This window comes from Gracilinanus agilis, chromosome 3 (genome assembly GCF_016433145.1).
Source record: "Gracilinanus agilis isolate LMUSP501 chromosome 3, AgileGrace, whole genome shotgun sequence".
Taxonomy (NCBI): domain Eukaryota; kingdom Metazoa; phylum Chordata; class Mammalia; order Didelphimorphia; family Didelphidae; genus Gracilinanus; species Gracilinanus agilis.
This window is the reverse complement of record NC_058132.1, coordinates 298,629,002-298,649,474: the sequence shown is the minus strand read 5'-3', so window position 1 is coordinate 298,649,474 and position 20,473 is coordinate 298,629,002. Positions and strand designations below refer to the sequence as shown.

Genomic DNA, 20,473 nt, shown 5'->3' with positions numbered 1-20,473 from the left:
AGTTAATTCAATCATTATGTGTCTTTTTGTGTTGTTTGCTTTAATATTCTAGGAAAGAGTTAATCTGGAGATTCTCTGAAAATAATGTCAATTGGAAGAAATATCAAGAGTTTAGTGCAGTTCCCAATTTTATAGGTACAACTTGTCCCAAGTTCATTCCAAGTAATGATTAGCAGAACTAAAATTCAAACCCAGGTCCCCTAACTCCATATGCAGTAAGATTTGTAATATGAACATATTAAAAAACTGTTAATGTTTTTTAAAAGGTCACTGAAAGCATATAAAAGTAGCATTCACAAATGAAATTCTTAATATAAAAAGCTTGAGAGAATGTAGAAATGAGAAAAGAGCTATTCATTTTATATTCTCCCACTCCCTACAACCCAGTCCTCATACCAGTATTATTTCAGATTACATTGCTTTCCTAAAGCTCTTAGTTCCAGCACTAAATATCTTACTACCAGTGTTGCAAATGTAGTTGCCTCAAGCTATAATCATAAACTCCTAAAGAAAGACTGAAGCATGAGGGTCTGAGTGTTCCTGTAGTAAGTTCTCACCTTTTCCTTAGTCTTATTTGTTTAAATCTGGAAGTGTGCCTTTCCTGCTTTCACAGATTTAAATTTTAATAGGTTTGATTACTTGTTTTTAATGAGAATTTAAATTGAGCTAAGGACAAAAAAAGAATTCTTGGCATCCAAGAAAACCCTGTTTCTGCCCCCTCCTGTCTTGGATTTTATGTTTCCGCTGTTTTGTCAGTACATGTTTTTCTCTAATCCTCAGTGAAAGAGCCCCTTGGCTTCACTTTGAGAACAAGTTGCCCAGGGAGGACTGAGATGGCTAAAATAATAGAATTGTAGATGGGAAATGATTCTTAGAGGTTAGCTAACTTCATCCCCTCACATTACACAGGTGGAAACTGATACTCAGCCAATCAATCAATAAGCATTTATTGTGCCAGGCTCCATGCTAAGTACTAGAAATTCAAAAGGAGGCAAAAGAAGAGAGTTACTTATTCATATAACCCAGAAAATTAGTGGTAGACCTATCTAGAACCCAAATCTCCTAACTCCTACCTCAATGTGGGTTTTCTCATTACAGTACTAAACCTCTGTCTCTTGGACTATATAGCAGTGATTCCCAAAATGGGTGCTACTGCCCCCTGGTGGGTGCTGCAGCGATCCAGGTGGGGCAGTGATGGCCACAGGTGCATTTATCTTTCCTATTAATTGCTATTAAAATTTTTTAAAAATTAATTTCCAGGGGACTAAGTAATATTTTTTCTGGAAAGGGAGACAGTAGGCCAAAAAAGTTTGGGAACCAACTGGACTATAGAATGCTCTGGAACTTAATAGTAGAAACATACTCTTAAGAAGGAGTTAACAGAAGGCATGACCCTGGAAAATGACTTTTCAGGAGTTTGGCCTTGGCTCTGACAACCTAGTCTTCTGAAACCCCTAGACTGATCCTGGTCCAAGACTGAACAATAAAACCTCAAGGACATTTTAGTCACCTGAGCCAGAACTCAAAGGCAGTCAAAACTGTAATTACTAGTCAAATCACCCTAGCCTCTAATTATTCATCTAGGCAACCTCCAACTGCCTTAGACTATGGCTAGTGCTTTGTACTCAATCTTTGGTGAACTTGGTAGCTGGGCCTATGCCCTTTCCCCTCTCTAAAAATCTATATAAGCACCTTGCTTTCTGCAGTTCATGGGAAGTCTCAGGACGTGTTTCTGTGAGGCTTCCCAGATGAATCTGATTACCTCAGGGAAAGACCTTTATTTAGAACTATGTTGGTAGTTGTGTATTTTTTCAGGTCAACAACTCATATATTGGGAAAACTACTGCCAAAACCTCCAACCCTTTGACCAGCCCACAGTCTCTCCTTCATCTCCCTATCCGCTCTGAAGGGGAAGAGTATAATAATGTACAATGTAAGTTATCATCCAATGTAAAAACAAACAAACAAACAAACAAAAACCCTTTGGTCCTGCTAATGGGAGTCATAGTTGAAGAAGGAAAGGCAATCTAACCTGGGGAATCAAATCAGCAGCACCATATTAATATAAAGATTACCTGCACAGAGCCAGCTCTCTGGAAGAACGGGATCTTTAAATTACACTGATTACTGAAATACCAAGATAGTCTGGGAGGCTTTTTTAAGCCATTAGTCCTCAGAGCTGTTAGTGGGATCTTTGTTATTCAGGATTTCTGGGGCCTAGATGGGGGTGTATGTGTATATGAATAAAATAAAATTTTAAATGTCACTTCCGTTCCTTATGAATTTGCTGTAAATTTATATAAATTAGCACAATTACAGATAGCCCTAATTTCCCAATAGTTCTTTGTATCTAAGCTGTAGTTCTATTTTTAAAATACTGTATTGGTGCCTCTTTTAAGTGACTTATCATTTCTCCCAATCATCCTCCCAACAGAACCCTCTTGTAAAATAGTAGATTTAAGCCAAACAAACCAACATGCTAACCGGATCTGACAGCACATGCTTTATTCTTCATTTATAGCCTCTGCTGAGAAAGGGAGGAAGGTTTAATAATCATTCAGTCCTCTGGAGTCAAAACTGGTCACTTGAATTGATCTAAGTCCTGATGTCTTAGCATTATAATCCTTTACATCATTGTGCCCACTGTTTATCCAATATGACATGATTGAGGATGGGAATAACATTTCTTTTTTCTATCCCATAGTATTTTTTTTTTAAATTTTAATTAATTTAATTAATAATTTTAAGTTAACTTATTAATCAACACCTTAAGACAATCTAAACTGGACAGTACACAATTTGAATGTCACCAAAGAGAGCAAACAGGGGGGAAAGCAGGTCCTAAGAAAGCAGGACAAAAGAGCTTACATGGCCAGAAAAGAGACCAGACTGGTCTCATGATCTCATCACTCACTGCTCACCTGGATATCCTAAGACATCTCTAATTGGTAAATAGCCATCAAGAAGGAAGAGGTGGGTCTTAAGGAATCCAATTGTCCCTTTCCCTCCTCACCACATATCCCATAGTATTTTTGCAACATATTTTTAATGACTTTTTCCCCATTCACAGAAGTTAATATTCATATATAGTTTTCCTATTTGAACATAATGATAATAGCTGCTAGTATTTATATAGTATGTTTAGGTATGAAAAGTGTTCTACATATATTATTTTATCTGATCCTCAAATCAACCTTGGGGGTAGGTGCTATTATGATCCACATTTTAAGGACAAGGAAACTTAAGCTGAAAGTGGTTAAATGACTTGGCCTGGGATGACACATCCAAAAAGTTTCTGAAGGAAGATTAGAACTCAGAGCTTCCCCCACTCAAGTCCACTGTGTAACTTGGCTATCCAAAACTAGATTAATATAATAGAAAGCCATCAGATTGAAAACAAAGCCACTAACTAGACTTGAGAGCACAAGAGAAACTCAAGGCTTCAATTTCCTTAAGAGAGCAGAACTAAATTTTGATTCCATAAAAACACAATAGAGTAGGTGGGTTTGTGGGAAGCACACTCTGGAGTGTGAAAGTGACTATGTGTTGTCCAGTCACATGGATATTAATGGTCTTCTGGTTGCTTTTGGTTATTTTGGGCTTGTGGGTGGTTAGGATGAGGAGTTTGGAACAAATATAATCCTGGGACAAATCCATACTCTGAATGTATTGACTGTACACCTGAATGTCCAGGACTTTTTTTCATACTTTCAGAAGAATCATTGTCTTATTCTAAAAGGACTTGAGATGACATGGAATGAAAGAGACCTTGAGAGGTCATGTATATACCCCTCTGCCTTAAAGTAATCTTCTCTTATATTATGTAGCACAATAGAGAGAGAAATAGGGAGGTCCTAGGTTCAAATCTAGCCTCAGATACTTCCTAGCTGTGTGACCCTGAGCAAGTCACTTAACCCCAATTGCCTAGCCCTTACTCCTTTTCAGCCTTAGAATGGCTATCTAGTATTGATTCTAGGATAGAAGGTAACATTTTTAAATATTAAAAAAAAAAAAAAAAGAAAGTTATTTTGCAGATAGTTCTTGTCTAAGCAATGAGGATTCTGCAAGCTTCACCTCCAGTCCAAATCTGCCACTTCAGAAGAAAGAATAATTTTTTCCTCTTCTTCTTTGGGGTTTTTTAATGCCTCATAACACATAGTCAGTCAGTAAACACTTCATTAAATGCCTACTTTATGCCAGGCATTGTGCTAAGTGCTTTATATGCAACAAGATGTAATAGATTATTCTTACCCTCAAGGAGCTTAAAATCTAATCAAAGAATTCATAATATTGAACTTGAAAGCTCTTGAAAGCCCTCTTGCTTTCTTCTCATAAAACCTGCTATTATTATACTTGACTTGAGGGCTTCAGAACCAGATTCAGAGAGAAAATTCATCTTCTGTAGAACAGCAAATCTTTATAAAATAAAGAGATAGGGGCGAAAACTGAACTCCAGCTTTTATAGATCTGGCAAGTAGCAGCAGGCAAACATAAAATGCTCAAGGAGGAAGACTAGTAAAGTCCTAGCCACAGAAAATTTTGACCTATAAAAGTCAAATAGTGCCTACAAATACATGAAATATATAAACATACACACACATACACATGTGTATATATATTTGTAGGCATGGTATCTTTGTATTGTGCTTATATATATACACATACACATACACACATAATACATATGCAAATTACTTCCATAACTATATCTCAGAGTGATACATTCAAACATCAAAAACATGTGCTTGCACTGTGGTAAAATTGAATGTAATGGACTTCTGTACTAGCAGCAATGCAATGATCCGGGACAATTCTGAGGGATTTATGGAAAAGAACACTATCCACATTCAGAGGAAGAACTGCAGGAGTGGAAACACAGAAGAAAAACAACTGCTTGGACACATGGGCTGATGCAGACATGATTTCGGATGTAGACTCTAAATGACCACCCTAGTGCAATTATCAATAATATGGAAATAGGTCTTGATCAATGACACATGTTAAAACCAGTGCAAATGCACATCAGCTATGGGGTGGGGGGTTGGAGAGGAGAACAAGAACATGAATCATGTAAGCATGGAAAAAATTTTTTCTGAAAAAAATTTTTTAATTTAATTTAAAAAATGTGCTTGCCCAATTTCCCCCTTTTTTTTCTTACTTGAGTGCTGTAATTATCTCTGTAGTTCCCTGGTTAATAAACATGTATCATCCAGGACCACTAAATCTCCTTAAACTCAGAAATAGGCAGACTCTGTTTTTGATAAGAGGAGCAGAGCCATTCTCAATGAATAGATTGGCAGGGACTGGGTGCTTGCTTTCCACAGGGACTCCTTGGCATCTCCAAATGTCTATTGCAGGCAGACTGAGTTTTCAGGGCTTTCCTTTCTCTTCCCCAAACTTCCTCCCCCACAATGAGGATGAGCCAAAACTGATGTGTTGAGTTCTTGGTAATCACAAAACCAGGATGATACTTCAAAACAACTTGCCGTAAGCTATTCATTTGGTATTCAGTAGCATGTTGCCACTACTGCTGCATAATATTTTTCCTTTGCAAAACTATATAACTATGAAATGACTCTTTTGTCACTGATATCCAAGCCAGAATTTTTTAAATAAAAAAAACTCAACAACTTAGAATTTGGTTTTAAAAAGGTCTTTGCAAACCTTAAAATACAATATGAAACTTAGATTTTATTATTATTGACATCATTATTTCTAAATTGCCATAAATTTAAGGGCAGTGATCTACTGTCTCTAGCTTTTGGAAGATGAGGTATTTTTGTTTTCTTCTTAATAGAAAATTATGAACTACATTAATAGGGTATAAAACTTAACATAACATATATCTATATTTGTGTTCTCTAGAATAAGAAGGAGTACTTGGACATCATTCACACTTACATGGAAGTACATGCAACTGTCTATGGGTCTAGCACTAACCACATGCCCAGCTATGTGAAGAATCATGGAATCCTTAGTGGACGAGATTTACAATTTCTTCTCAGAGAAACCAAGGTAAGCAAACCTTTCAGTAAGGGTTCATCCAATAGTCATGTTTATGAATTTATTTCTACTTATTATTAAAATTGGGGTCAGGCACTTTCTTCTCCCTGTGTGCTATGGAAAGATTCTAGAATGTTACTTCTAATGGATGATTTTTCTGTGAGAGCTCAAGGGAATTATGGATGGCAATTACATCCATCATGATAAAACCTTTAGTTGTAACAAGAGGTCACTAGGCTGAATGTCCCCTTGCTCCTCAAGACGATTTCTTCTTCTGTCTCCCAAGTCATGATAATTTAACAAGTGTTTAATGGATCTTAACTCCTCCTCCATTACTTTATCATAGGTAAGAAGAAAGGATTACCCTTCAGATAGGTGGATTCCCTACAGCTTCTCTAAGCTAAGGAAACATGGCTGACCCACTCTTCTTTCATACTTTAAGAAATAGAATGTCAGCAAGTTTATGACAAACAACTTCCTCTAGCAGTCTTTGGCTAGAAAAATATAAGTTGTGTCAATCATGTTTCCAGTGACTCTTTTCTCTGTTATAAACCAAGTCACCTCAAACATAGTTGATATGTTTAGCATGGATGAAGAGAAATATGTTTTCAAATGCCTTAGGGAGGATGTTCTTGTTTAGACTTAATGAAGAAGCAGAAAACTGTCCTCCTTGCCTTTAACAAAACAGAAAGGCTTTGGCCCAATTGCATGCCTTGGGGCCTGGGAAACTTGAGAACTAAACTACCTGACCTTTAGAGGCCAGAGTTTGAGAAAATGAGTGGATTCACATAGAAATATTGCTAATAAATAATATAATTTGACATTAGTTTTTCTCAAGATTCAACAAAAGAGAGAAAACTTAAGAGATTATTAAGGAATTGTGATCCTTGGGGAAAAGAACATACCTTGGAGGCTGAGAAATAGTGCTCAAATCCTGGCTCTTACCTTCAGTGGCTGTGTGACCTTAGGTGAATCACGTAATCTCCTTGGGCCTCAGTTTTTTTCATCTATAAAATGAATGTAATTTTACTTGTGGGCCTATAAGGCCTCTTTCAGGTATAGATCTTTCTTCCTATGATTTTTTTGGCCCAGAAACAATTGGGCATTGTTCTTTATCTTCTAAGCCATCTACCACTGTACATGTGTGTATATTCTAGAGGGAGAGATGGTTAAATTGAAGAAACAATCGCTGACTGACTCCTCTTTTAATATACACATGAGAAAACTGAGGCTCAGAGAGAAGTGATTGACCTACATTATGATAAGTGAGAAAGTCAAGACTTGACCTCAACTGTTGTAACTCTTTGTGTCCCTTATAGTAATATTGTTGTTATTGTTTTCCTCCCAGGCTTCAGTTTTCCTATCTATGAAAGGGAGATAATTTCTTTCTTTGTTGCCCTAAGAAAACATTTTTTTAGTGTGGTAAATATTCACTTCATCTGTAAATCCCAAAGAAATTTTGTGGTATTATTTTTGCCACCTGCTTCTAGCAGGTACCCCTGGGCTGAGAAGAAAGGGTCCAGATTGTCCTGAACTGGATTCCACTGTATGAACAAAAATTCCCTACCTTTTTGTGGCAATGCTATTTTTGTTATTTTGTTTGCTTTACTATTATTTCCCTACATGACATGTTAGAAAAAACTCAACCCCCTTTAAAATAACAACATTTGGTGGTGTAGTTGTTCATAGCAGGTCATTGCTGTCTTTCACACTTCTATTAACTTCACAAATGTCTTATTCAGCCTTGCAGCCTTGCACATTTTAAAAGAATACCCACTCACTACCTCTGGCACTATTTTCTGTCCCTTGGTAGGGACTGGGCAAAAATAGTGGCTATTCAAAACCCAAAAGAGGACAGTGGAGGTACCAAGAGATAGAGGTATTTGTGCCAGACATATTTAACACACAGGTGTGGCAGACAGAGCTGGATCATGAGAACTGGGTAGTTTTGGTTCTAGGAAACCAAATGCCTTTAGTTTATAAGACTGGTACAATTATGTATTATTGTTTCTTAATCTTATTAGACTATGTCCAAATACTTTGAGTAGAATTATAGCTGAATTGCTTAGTGACTGTGAAGAAAATCAGTCCATGTATAGCTACTACCATTTTTTGCACTTGATGCCAGCAATAGCTAAAATGAATGAATCTTGAGTTTTGAAATAACGACACTAAAGACCAGTGGAGCTTTGCATTTACAACCCATTCTGCCCATAACTCCTTCCTCTGTGTCTCCAGGCAATTTAAAAGCAATTTATTCTGATCCACATTAGAGGTGGAGAACTGGAGATGCAGGGAAGCAAATGCTCCTGGAATGAATGGAATTCCCCACTCTCTTCAGCTCCTCATTATTTCAAAAGGAAGTGAATCTGCTGTTCCTCAAGAGGTTTAGAGCCCGATAGAAATGATTGATGCTTAATCAGCTTCTGATTTGTTATTTTTCTTGATGAACCATCTTTCTGCATTTCTGAACCAAGTGCAGGAAACCTTCTGTTCAGCAGAAATCAAGCCCTTTCCTGAATGTCATTAGCCAATGGGTGTGTCATAAGCTCTATCAGGCTGCAAAAAGTAAGTGAGGACAAAAGGTGTCTTTAGTGTTAGTGAATCTGAACCAAAAGAGCTAGGATGTTTGGTGATTCTGAAGGACAGGCTTAGGAGAAATGAACTTTGGTGATTTAATTGCTCCTCAGAAACCTACAGATGGGTAGGTACCTCCTAATACTAAAGTCCAAAAGTACAGTTCAAGTAAGAAACCATGATTCACTAGGATGGCTTTGGAAAGCATTTCCTGTGGTTCCTCCTGTTTTCCAATACAAATATATTGTGTTTGTTATATATCTAGCCATATTCTCTTCCTCTCCACTTCCCTGTTCCTCAGTCTTGGATTCCAAACACCAGACTATCTTAAAAATTAACTAGGAAAACGATATCCCACTCTGGAATCCAGTAAACCAAGGGAAAGGACTTGAAGAGCAGAAACAAAGATGCCAAAGAGGGAAATGAAGAAGGAAACAAACATTTATATGTCAGGAATTGTGCTAAGTACTTTACAAATATCTTATTTATGAAACCCTATCATAGACCATATTCTATAATGCTGTCAGTCAGGGGAAAATGTCTTCCTGGACCCTTCCCTCTTCTTTCTGCATGGCACTTAATAGTTTTCCACATGCAAACAGCTTTGTCTTACTAAAGCAAGTCAGAAAAATGCAGAGAGTTTGATAATCAATTACAGCTCAGCAGGGTCTCATGCAGCATCTGTAAACCTAGGAGCTGAGTTCTTTTCCCCTAGTTCACTAGTTTTAATCTTTTTTTTTTTTTTTTTTTTTGTCATGGCCCCCTTTGGCAGTCCAATGAAGCCTATGGTTCCCTCCTCAGAATGTTTTTAAAAGCATAAATTAAAATACATAAGGTTCCAAAGAAAACTATATAGATAGAATTATATAGATATTAAAAAACAACCACCACCACCACCACCCAAGGTCAAGGACCCCAGGTTAAGAATTCCCTGCTCTCACTGCCTTTAGCAGTTGCTTATCACCAAGATAGATCCATGAGGAAAGATGATCACAGTGGCATGAATCCAAAGGCCATTTAATCTATATCTGCTTTGTGCAAGCCACTCTGATTTGTCTTGAGGGAAAAGCAAACATAATTAAGACTTGGTCCTTACATTATAGAAAGTATTCTATATTAGCCTATATTCTGTATCCACTCATCTAAGTACTTCTTGTCTTTTCCATTAGGATGGCAATTCCTTCAGAATAAGGATTATTGAATTTATTGAATTTATCCCTAACACCTAGCACAGATTCTAGTTTAAAGTAGGCATGTAGTGACTGTTTCTTCATTGAATGATTGACCTAGTAGGGATGTGATATCATAATCACAAATATGCAGTAAAATGTGATACATAGCAATTGTGTAGTGTGTTTGCAACAGCAATGCTGTAATTCTGATGCAGAATAAAATATGGTAGAAGATAGGCAGGTATTAGGCCAGTAGAAGGGAAGATGAAGAAGCCTTTATGGAAGAAATAGCATTTCATCTGTGCCCTAGAGAATGAGACCTAATTCAAAAAGTAGAGAAGCAGTTGGAGGGTGGGGAGAAGGGGAATGCTAGGCATAAGAAGAAGGATGAATATGAAGGCAAGCAAGCATATCAGACAGGAATAGATTTTTCACTGATTTACTGAAGATAAGATTTCATTGGATAAGGACATCCCAATTCAGTAATTGTCCATTTCCAGCCAGAAATTTAGAATATGTGAGCACTCAGTCTCAAAGGCAGTTTTATCTAGTTTTGTTTTCTTAAATTGGGCCCTTTCCCACTCAGGTAACTGTTAGCAGATTTCCTTATAATGAATGATTAACATTGTAATGATTGACACTTCCAAGGGAGATGGGTCCTTAGTAAAAGACACTTTAAGAAAGACATCAGTTTTTTTCTTACTATGATAGTTCTACATGGTGAGGGGCTTTCTCTGGATCTTCTTGGAACTCTATTTTCCTCAAAAGGCGAACATCCCACTTTTCCCTTTGCTCATTGAAAAGTTCTCTCACTCAAAAGGATATAACCTACCAATGATTAACAATACTTCCCAAACACGTGAACAAAAATATATAAAAGAAAAAAAGTATTTTATTGTAGACTCTGGATTTTATTTTCCATAATTTTAATTTGGCCCCTTTGCTCTCCTTCTTGCCCCCAATACTCAAATTAATAAATCTACTACACAAAGCTGGCCACTTTGTTTTCTTCCTGTAGTTTTCAAGTGACTAAAGTCTGAGAGTATTTTTTTAAAGAGAAGCTAGACAGCTGAGTATCACAAGCTTGGCTTATCCCCAGCAGACTGATCTCTAGTAAAGGATCTGTGGTTTGGCAGTGACTTTAGCAGGCTTCAAGCATTACTGCTGCAAAATAATTCCTTTTCTCTTCCTGGCATATTGGAGGCCTTATTGCTCTTCAATGGCATTACATTCTAAAGGAAGATTTGGGAGATGGAATATTCTAGCCAACAACCATCAGGACTTTCACATACTGCCTTTTCTCCTTTCAGTGTGGAGAGAAACATCAGGAATCAGGAAATGTCTCATTGACCTAATGTGTCACTTTAGAGCCTCTCTTGTAAAATGAATCACCAGTGGCTAGTCTGGATGTTCTCCAAGGTCTCTTCTGAATATACCATCCATGACTCAGATCATATGCACCATAGGTAATGCATTAGTTTCTTATGTATACTTAATGTTTTGAATTCCTGGTGCTACTCCAGAAGCATGCCCTATTATCTATTTATTTACACAACAGTTTTTATAGATACTTCTGTTTGGAAAAAGCAAATAATAATTCACATTTATATGGTGCTTTGACTGTTTTGCTCACTATGAAACTAGAGCATCAGCATATTAAAAGAGAAAAAAGCAAAGACCCAGCTGAAACATGTGACTTTTGTCCAGCATCATGACTGAGAAATGGACTTTGGACTTGAACTCAAAAGCCTCTCAGTTCACATATTTTCTACACTCTGTGTCAGGATTGCTTACATATCTTCTTTCTGGAATTTTGAAGTACAGGACTATTCATGCTAAAAGACAGGAAAGAAATCACCAACACAGATTGGAAGGAACATTTAAGAAAAACATCTTTCTTGCTCTAGACTCTCCCACCTCCCATCTCTTCTAAAGAAGAGATTTAGTATTTCATATAAAGCACTAAAAAATTGAATGTTAATCACATGAAGACTCTGTCATCTGTGCGCTTATTATTCTTCAACAATAGGGCAAATATATAATCCCTCACTAGTTGAGACTTCCATGGCCTGAAAAAGCTGATATCCTTCTTAAAGTGTCTTATACTAAGGACCTAACTCACCTGGTAGTGTCATTCATTACAATGAAACATCCATAAAATAGCAATTTGAGGAAGAATAGGCCCCCATCTAAAAAGAAAAACAAACCGAGGAGTTTAGAGGAATCAGATAAAACTTCCCTTGAAATCGTATACCCACAGATTCTAAATGTCCAGTTAAAAATGAACAATTACTGAGTCAGAATACAGTCATTAAAGAATGCCCTTAACTGCTAATCTTGGCAACTTGGACAAGTGGGTAAAAAAACCAACTCTGGCAAATGAATGCTAGATGTGTTTGCGTACCTCCACATTCATGGTATCTCTTATACTTAGAATATATCCCTTCTTGCCAAGGGTTGCCTCCCCTCTCTACTTAGTAGCTATGTGCTCAGAAAAGTAAAACTAATTATAATTCTGGCCTAAAAAAGTCAGAATTAGTAAAGGAAAGATTTTTTTAGACAATGCATGCAACATATACATTTGTATGTATGTATGTATGTATGTATGTATGTATGTATGTATGTATACCAAAGCAAATTTCAACTGTTTTGGAGGTGGTTTTCTGCTGGTTAGCTGACTTATTCAGGCCACCTCTTTCCCTTTTTCTTTCCTATAGCATGGATGGTTTCATAACTCACTCCCAGGCTCTTTAAAAATCTTCTTGACTTTCATTTAAGAGTCCAAACATTGTCTACGCCATTAAATATTAAAAAAAAACAACAACACCCACATCTAAACTCTTATCAGTTCTGTTTCCCTCATCATTTAGGAAGTGTCCAAATCTGAATACTTTTTCTCAAATGTTTGTTCTTGTGCAGTCAGGTCCTAATAATGTGCTATGAATGCAACCAATGTCATTTCATCTGTTTTCTACTACTTAGGATTGGTTGGAAGATTTAATTTTCTAGGATGTGAGCCCTCTGTGTAGAAATGCATATTGACAGAGTTGGGGAGAGCAGCCATAGAGATGTTCCTTCATCTGGAATATCCTCATTAGATTCCAGACCTCTGAAGAGTAGAGATAACATAAATAAAATATGCTCAGTTTTTAGCTGAAGAGTGAAGTTCAGCAGCCCCTGAACTTAATGCATACTTGCATTTTTTGTAACTCGGCTGCATACTAAGGATGCTGAGAAAATTTGCAAGTAAATAAGCAGTGCATGGTTAGATTACAAACATGTGGCAAAAGCCAAATACATTTGAAGGCTTATGAAATATTCTTTGGGGTTCACAAATTGCCCAGTCTAGGTGCTGCCAATATTCTGAAATTAATTAGTTGTGTGAACTTTCCCAAGTCCTTGTACTTCTCTGGGCTTTGTTTCCCCAAACAGCAAAATTCAGTTTTAGAGCATCTCTAAGGGAAAAAATCCTCTCCAGCTTTTCTGATTTTCTATATTAACAATCTGTAGTGATACAGCAAGAAAGATGCTAGATTAGAAATTAGGAGACCTGGGGTTCTAATCCATAGTCTTCCATTTACTAGCTATATGATTTGAAATTAACCATAACCACCTTGAAATCTCCCTTTATTTGTAAAATGGGAGTAGGGGTGGGCTAAATAATCTGTAAGTCCCCCTTCCTGCCCTAACATTTTATGGTTCAGTGATACTCACATGTGTTGTTTAACATCAGTGGGCCTAACCACTCCATTATTAATGTCACAAATGATGGGGTATATTCAGGAAGCAGGATAAAGAGGGACCTGCTGGGAGGAACTACTTAAAACTCTTATTTTAATGTTTCCAAGTAGTTCATTTCCTGTAACCTTAATTAGCGCCATGAGAATTTTTTTTTTCAAAAGAAGTCATGTGCTGTTGTTTAAGCTTTGCTTTAAATTGCCATGGTTTCTGTGAGTCAGCGAAAAAATGTATTTTGTGAGGACTTCACAACTGACACTCAGCAAAGAAAATGGTGCCAATTCAGATGAATTCGGATATAATTAAACCTAGGTCACATTTGAGTCCATTAAGCAACAGCCCCAAATACTTTTAATTAATGGGTTCAAATTGGTTGATCATGGAAACTAATTTTTAAAAAAATTCTATTTAATAGTCAAGCACTGCATGTCTTATCTGTTTTTCTCCAAATTCTTATTTGCAATTTGCAATGAAGGTTTCAACACATGCCCTTATTTACAGAGGTCGTGAAGCAGTGAGAATCCTATATCTCTACCTCAAACCTTTGGGAACACAGTCTGAATCTCCTATCAGTCTCTATTCCCAAGAACATCAGAGATCTAAACAACAATAGCAATGTTAATTTTTAAAGCATATTCTTTGTGAAAGGCATTGTTCTTAGTGCTAAAGATTAAAACATGGGAGTGAAATCATTTTTGTATCCTTTGCCTTCAAGGAGCCCAATGGCACAATACAACATGCACAAAAATAAGTGTGATACAATTTAGAAAGTGAATGGAGTAAAGAGGAAATCCCTGAACATGCTCTGAGAGTATTCTCTAAAATTTTTAGAAAGGAGACATCATTTTTCAAATGAGGTAGAGATTGGGACCATGGATCAGATCAATGACTGTTGTATGGAGGAAGTAACTTCAGAACTAGAGAATGAAGGAAGAGAAGAATTTTAGCAAATGGATTTATGAAGATGTTGGGTTTGGGGGGAAGAATCTCTGTAATTATGGGGAATGGGCTACATAAATACTTGTTAGAAAAATATACTGTCAACTGGAGAGTCAGGGAAGAGGAATATATTGGATGAGTCAAGAGAGCCAGAGGCAAAAAAGCAGAAGATGAGAAACAGTTTGTTTCAAAGCATTGTGGATGAAGGGAATAATAAGGCTGAATGGGTAAGGAGGAGATATTGTAAAGGGTATTGAATGCCAGGTTACATATTTTGTATTCAGGGAGCCACTAAAAGATTTCTAACAGGAAAGGGACATACCGTCATTAATATAGTTTTTGTAACTCTTTGACAAATGAGTTGAGGAGGGAAGAAACAAGAAGCAATAAAAACAGTTAGAGGGCAGCTACTACAATATTTCAAGTGAAGTATAGCTCCCAGTGGTAGGCTCATAAATGTTTAATAACCATATCTCCCAAAAAAATTCAAAGATGAATGCATGGCAAACTTTAAATTTTTGTGTTAATTATTAATGTATTCTCTGTCACTTAAGTCTAGAAAAATCAACAAAACAATCAAAACTTGATTTGTAGCTTTTGCTTATTTTTGAAATATAAATACTCACACTGATAATTTAATAAACTGCCTCCAACACACCCCTAAATGTGGCTTATGAATGATTATTGGCAGTATGATCAGTGAAGAGGAAATGGATATAAGCAGTTATGGAGACAGAATTAGCAGATTTTGGTTATCTGTAAGAGAAGAACCAAGAATGACTTTGAGTTTTGAGCCTGGGTTAATAGGTTATGATGACACAATTATTTTAGGAGGACAAAAATGATTTAGAGGTTAGTTGATCAGTAAAATTTTGGACACATTAAGTTCAAGGTGCTGTAAGACTTCCAGAAGCAGAAGTCTAATAGACAAAATGAGAAATACAGAGCTCTACAGGACAGAGAAAGGATTGGATATATAGAATTGGAAGTTGTGTAAAGATTCAATTCAGATCTTCAAGGGAGACAAAGTACTAACAGAAGACTAGGACTTAAAGTAGATCCTTGGGTGGGAACCCACACTTAAGAGCTGGAAAGAACCAATAGAGAACATGTAGGAACAATAGGAGAAAATCCAGAAGAGAATACAGAATTAAGGAAAAATAGAGTATCAAGAAAAAGGATTGAAAGATCAAGGAAGAGACCTGGAAATGGGCTATTGGATTTGATATGTGAGGACCTTTCTGGCTGTATAATTCTATGAACCCTGTGACTTAACAACTCGGATTTTCTACTATCAAAATCTGTCCGAGAATTAGAAATTATCCCCAAGATATAAAAGTGAGTAATAGGGATCAAAAGCTATCCAGGTCCAGGCCCCTAAACTCATCAAAAATAGAATCCTTCTCCCTTTTCCTTACCAATACTTGGTATTTCCATAAATTCTTTTTCTCTGTAGGTAGACCCTATTCTTGTGAATATACTCCCACTTCTAATGGGAGAAAGTTTCAGTTGCTAAGATGTAGTTAACCTGTAAAGGAGAACTCGTTGTTAAAGTTTAGTCATATCAACTGTAACAGTTATTATGCACCTATGATATGCAAGACACTGTGCTAGACCCTGAGGATACAAAAATACCACAGTAGCCCTTCTCCAAGGGTATGTGTGGCAAGTTCATGAGGAAGAATGAGATAAGTACTATGGGAAATTTAAAGAGGCTGAAATCATATTCAACAGGGGCAGTCAAGGTAGTCTTGTAAAGGATGTAGCCGCCAAGCTGGACCTTGAAAAGAGAGGGGAATATTGGAAATGATAGACAAGAGAATGCTGTAAGCAAAAGATACAATAGTTGCAGAGGTCAGGACAAGGATAGTGATGAAGTTGTGATGATATCATAGGTTTCTGAGCCAAAAGGAATCTTGGAAGGCAGCAAGCTCATACCCCTCCTTTTCCAGAGAAGAGAGCTAAAGCTCAAAAAGATTGTTACATTTCCAAAGTCATGTAGTAAGTGGCAAAGGTAGACTTGAACTCAGGCCCTCCGACTCTAAATCCAATCTGTCCTTCCGCTCTTCTTTCCTTCCTTCCTTTCTTACTTACTGAGAAGATAGATTAAGGACATTCTCCCCTGCATCATTTTGATTCCTTGGGACTTCTTTGTACCACAACAAATTGCTTCTCTAGTCCAGTCCCCATATCTAGGCAATATGGGAAAGGGTTGAGATCATATGTGAAGTACGAGATCAAGCTGGAAAGGTCAATGGGAGCTAGATATAATAAAAGGCCTGTAGTGTGAGGAACAGGAATTTATATTGTATTTGGTAGGCAATCAAGAGCAACTAAGGAATTTTGAGTAGAAGAGTGGCATGATTATTGCAAAGCATTAGGAAGATCACTTAAGGAGTATTACAGGATGACTTTAACAGTGGGAAGTAGAGACACTAGTTAAAAAGTCTAGACAAGAAGAGATAAGGGCTTGAACTGGGATGAACACAGTGGGAAGTGGAGAAGAGGGATTGGATGAGAGAAGTAAAGATAGAAAGAAGTGACCTAGTTAACTGGATTAAACCTAAGGTGAGAGCTCCAAAGATGAGTAGATGAACTTCCCTAGAATGGAAAACTATAGAAATCTAATGTGTAAAGTATTAGACCAAATAAAGAGGAACTGATCAGTGAAAGCAGGTAGATGGCAAGCCTTCTCATTCCTCTAGGTATAAAACTGGCTGAGATATAAAGTTTCCCCTTGAAAGTCATCATTTACTTTCTCCTTGCTCAGTGATTCCAGGATATTTGGGAAAAGGAATAATATACCCTTTTAACTGTCTTAAGTGTTGGGGAGAAAAAAGCACTTGTTACAAGTATAGTTGTAGATGCTGTCACTTCCAAGAACTTGAAAATTTTGTTTCTTTTTTCATCAAAATTCTAGGCTACACTCTTTATTCAGATGAGGCCAAATCGCCATATTTGCCTCTGGAATTTGTCTGAGAATTGAAGGGATTCCAGATTCTTCAGGACTAGTGGGATAAAAGGGTAGAGAGAAGAAAGAGAAGAGGATAATGATTGCTTAGAGCCTTTGAATTAATCTATTCTAAATGTTTCTTTGTTTTTCAGTCATTTCAGTCATATCTGGCTCTTTGTGACCACATTTGGAGTTTTCTTAGCAAAGATACTGGAATGGCTTGTCATTTCCTTTTCCAGCTCATTTTACAGATGAGGAACTAAGGCAAAGAGGGTTAAGTGATTTGCCCAGAGTCACCCAGGTAGTAAGCATTAGGCCAGATATGAACTCAGAAAGATGCATTTTCCTGACTTTGGGCCTGGCACTCTATCCATTGCTCGACATACTTCCCAAGTAGACCAGCCATAGAAGCTAAGGAGAGAAGAGGAAGTTCTAATGCAGCCTCCTTAACTCTAAAAGCAGGGAAATTGAGAGACCGGTGATTCATGGCATTCTCCATACTTACTGCAAAAGTAAATGATCCCCAGTGAAATGTGATCTGTCTTAATTTGATTTGCTGATGGAGACAACATGATAGGATTGCTTATACCATACTTAATATTTATTGTTTGCACACACCCCATACTATACTTAGCATACTACCAAATTCTCCAAAGGTTAAGCCTTTACCATCTGGGAACTTCAATTCCTAAGTCAACATGTCAGACTGTAGAATTGGCTTACACCAATTAAATCCTATTTCATTTTAGGCAAGGAAAAACAATGCCAAGTTGAAGCATCCTGTGACACCCCCCCCCCTTGCCATTGTCCTTCTATCTTAGATCTGATGAGAATTGCAGACTGTCATTCTGCTGCCATCTACTGTATTTAGTAGGAAAAGTCCCAAATTTTGCTTCAGCTGCTGGTATAGGCAGCTTTACTGATTTTGCAGAGAATAATGCTTCCCTTTCCTACCAATCCTCCTTTAAAAAAAAAAATTGAGTTGTGGTGGTGTCCAGTGATGTAACCATTCTAAAAACCTGTGTCTTCCAGTCTGCCATCATGTGTTAGAATACTGTCATTTGAAATGTAATCAAGCTCCCAAATGACCTTCTGTAGCATCTCCCAACCCCCAGCATCACTGAAAGGCTCTGTTGTTCCATCCATTCAATGAAGAAACCTCCTGCTTCATTTACCAAGAGTTTTCTTAGTCATGTTCTCTGGCCCATTACAGAAAGATTATTGTTGGATTTTGAGACCTCCTCCTCCTCCCCATTCCTGCCAAGCTCATTCCTTCACTTTTTATCAGAGAAGACTATAACTTAACTTATTTAATTAGGTTTCTAGAAAGCTTTGCAACTGTATTTTTGCAGAGTTCAATGTGAGCAGATACCTTTATCCTACCTCTCACCTAAGATGTCTATGGATGTCTTTCAGAACTTCAGCAGCTTATGTGTTGAGAAACTTCGGTAGTGATGACTCTTAAGTGAAGGAAAACAATCCTAAATCATGTGTTTTTGCTGTTGTTGTTTTGCAGTTGTTTGTTGGACTGGGGTTCCCATATGAGGGTCCTGCTCCCCTTGAGGCTATTGCGAATGGATGTGCATTCCTGAATGTCAAGTTTAATCCACCCAAAAGCAGCAAAAATACGGACTTTTTTATAGGCAAACCAACCCTGAGAGAGGTAAGCATCTATCTGAGCATTAACAAAGAATGTTGCTCTAGCCTAGTACATTAATGAACATTAACCTTGGCCTTCCAATCATAATTGACTTCTCTGAGCAGGGAATGAGAAGTAAATGAAATCAATGATTTTTGACCACATGCCACATGTAAGACATTAAGTTAGGCCTTTTAATCTATACAAAGAAAAATAAAGCACATGTCTTGCCTTCAAACAAGATGATGGCATATATGAGAAATGACAATAAAGTTATATGATTGATATTTTAGAACATCATTTATAAATGAATGTTGTCACTTCCAAAGCAGTCACCTTGGGTAGCTGAATACAATCCAGTGAGCTACCCATCAGTGCTCAATAACAATTTTTTTGGAACTATTCTTTTGAGAGGGGAGGGGTCCCATTAGGCAGAGGGCTTCATGATGTGGGTGACAATCATGGAAGCAAGGCCTTTCAAAAATAGAAATGGATTCTATACCACATTCTTATTGATTTTGTTTATTGGTGCTTTTTTTTATTTGACTTTACTATCCTATTTGGATATTTTCCTCCCTTTTCTAAACTTTCTCTAATGTAATAGATTACTAAAAATAACTTCAAAACATAACTAACCAATGAATTGATTGCATGTGATAGTGCATACACCATTCCACATTCATAGCCCTCTCTGTCTCTACAGAAATGAAGGAAATGCATTTTCTCATCTCTTCTCAGAGTCTACACGTGGTCATTCCAATTACATAGTGTTTAGTTTCTTTAGTTCAGTTCTTGTCCTTACTATCATTCTACTCATTGTATATATATTTTTTTCTACTTGCTTTGGCTCTGCATTAGTTCATACAAGTTTTCCTGTTTCTCTGAACCCTTATGTTCATAATTTCTTAAAGCACAATCATAATTCTACTATATTCATGTACCAAGATTTGTTTAGCCATTCCCAATATCAATAAGCACCCCTTTTGTTTCTAGCACTTTGCTACAACAGAAAGCTACACCTGGTTTTCAATATCCTTAATTCAAAGATATTTTATTTTCCCAATTACATGTATAATAATTTTCAATATACATTTTCCAAAATTATAAGATCCAAACCATCTCCCTCTCTCCTTATCTTCCTCCACTTGGAGATGGTAAGCAATTTGCCTTGGGAAATGCATGTATTATTGTGCAAAACACACTTCCATATTGGTCATTATTGTATGTTTTCAGTATCTTTAATAGTAAATCACACTTAAGTAAGATAGCTTTGAAAGTTACCTGTTGAATTTATTATATACTTAAAAAGAAAAATCAATAGAGCTTTAACATCTCGCCTGAGATCTAGATCTAGTCTAATATATCCAGCTACCTATTGCAGAACTCATTGTTCCTTAGATATATCACATTTAACCTACTATGTAGTCTCCACCTAATTGATATACATCGTTT

At 36.9% G+C, this 20,473-nt stretch overlaps 1 protein-coding gene across 1 annotated transcript in view; it reads left to right on the top strand.

The window, feature by feature from the left end:
• The window catches only part of MGAT5 (alpha-1,6-mannosylglycoprotein 6-beta-N-acetylglucosaminyltransferase), a 242,317-nt gene that overhangs the window by 182,696 nt on the left and 39,148 nt on the right, over positions 1 to 20,473 (top strand). Inside the window, exons 11-12 of the mRNA XM_044669910.1 lie at positions 5,866 to 6,015; positions 18,899 to 19,045. Of these exons, the coding sequence (XP_044525845.1) occupies positions 5,866 to 6,015; positions 18,899 to 19,045 (297 nt within the window). The remainder of the gene's footprint in view (positions 1 to 5,865; positions 6,016 to 18,898; positions 19,046 to 20,473) is intronic.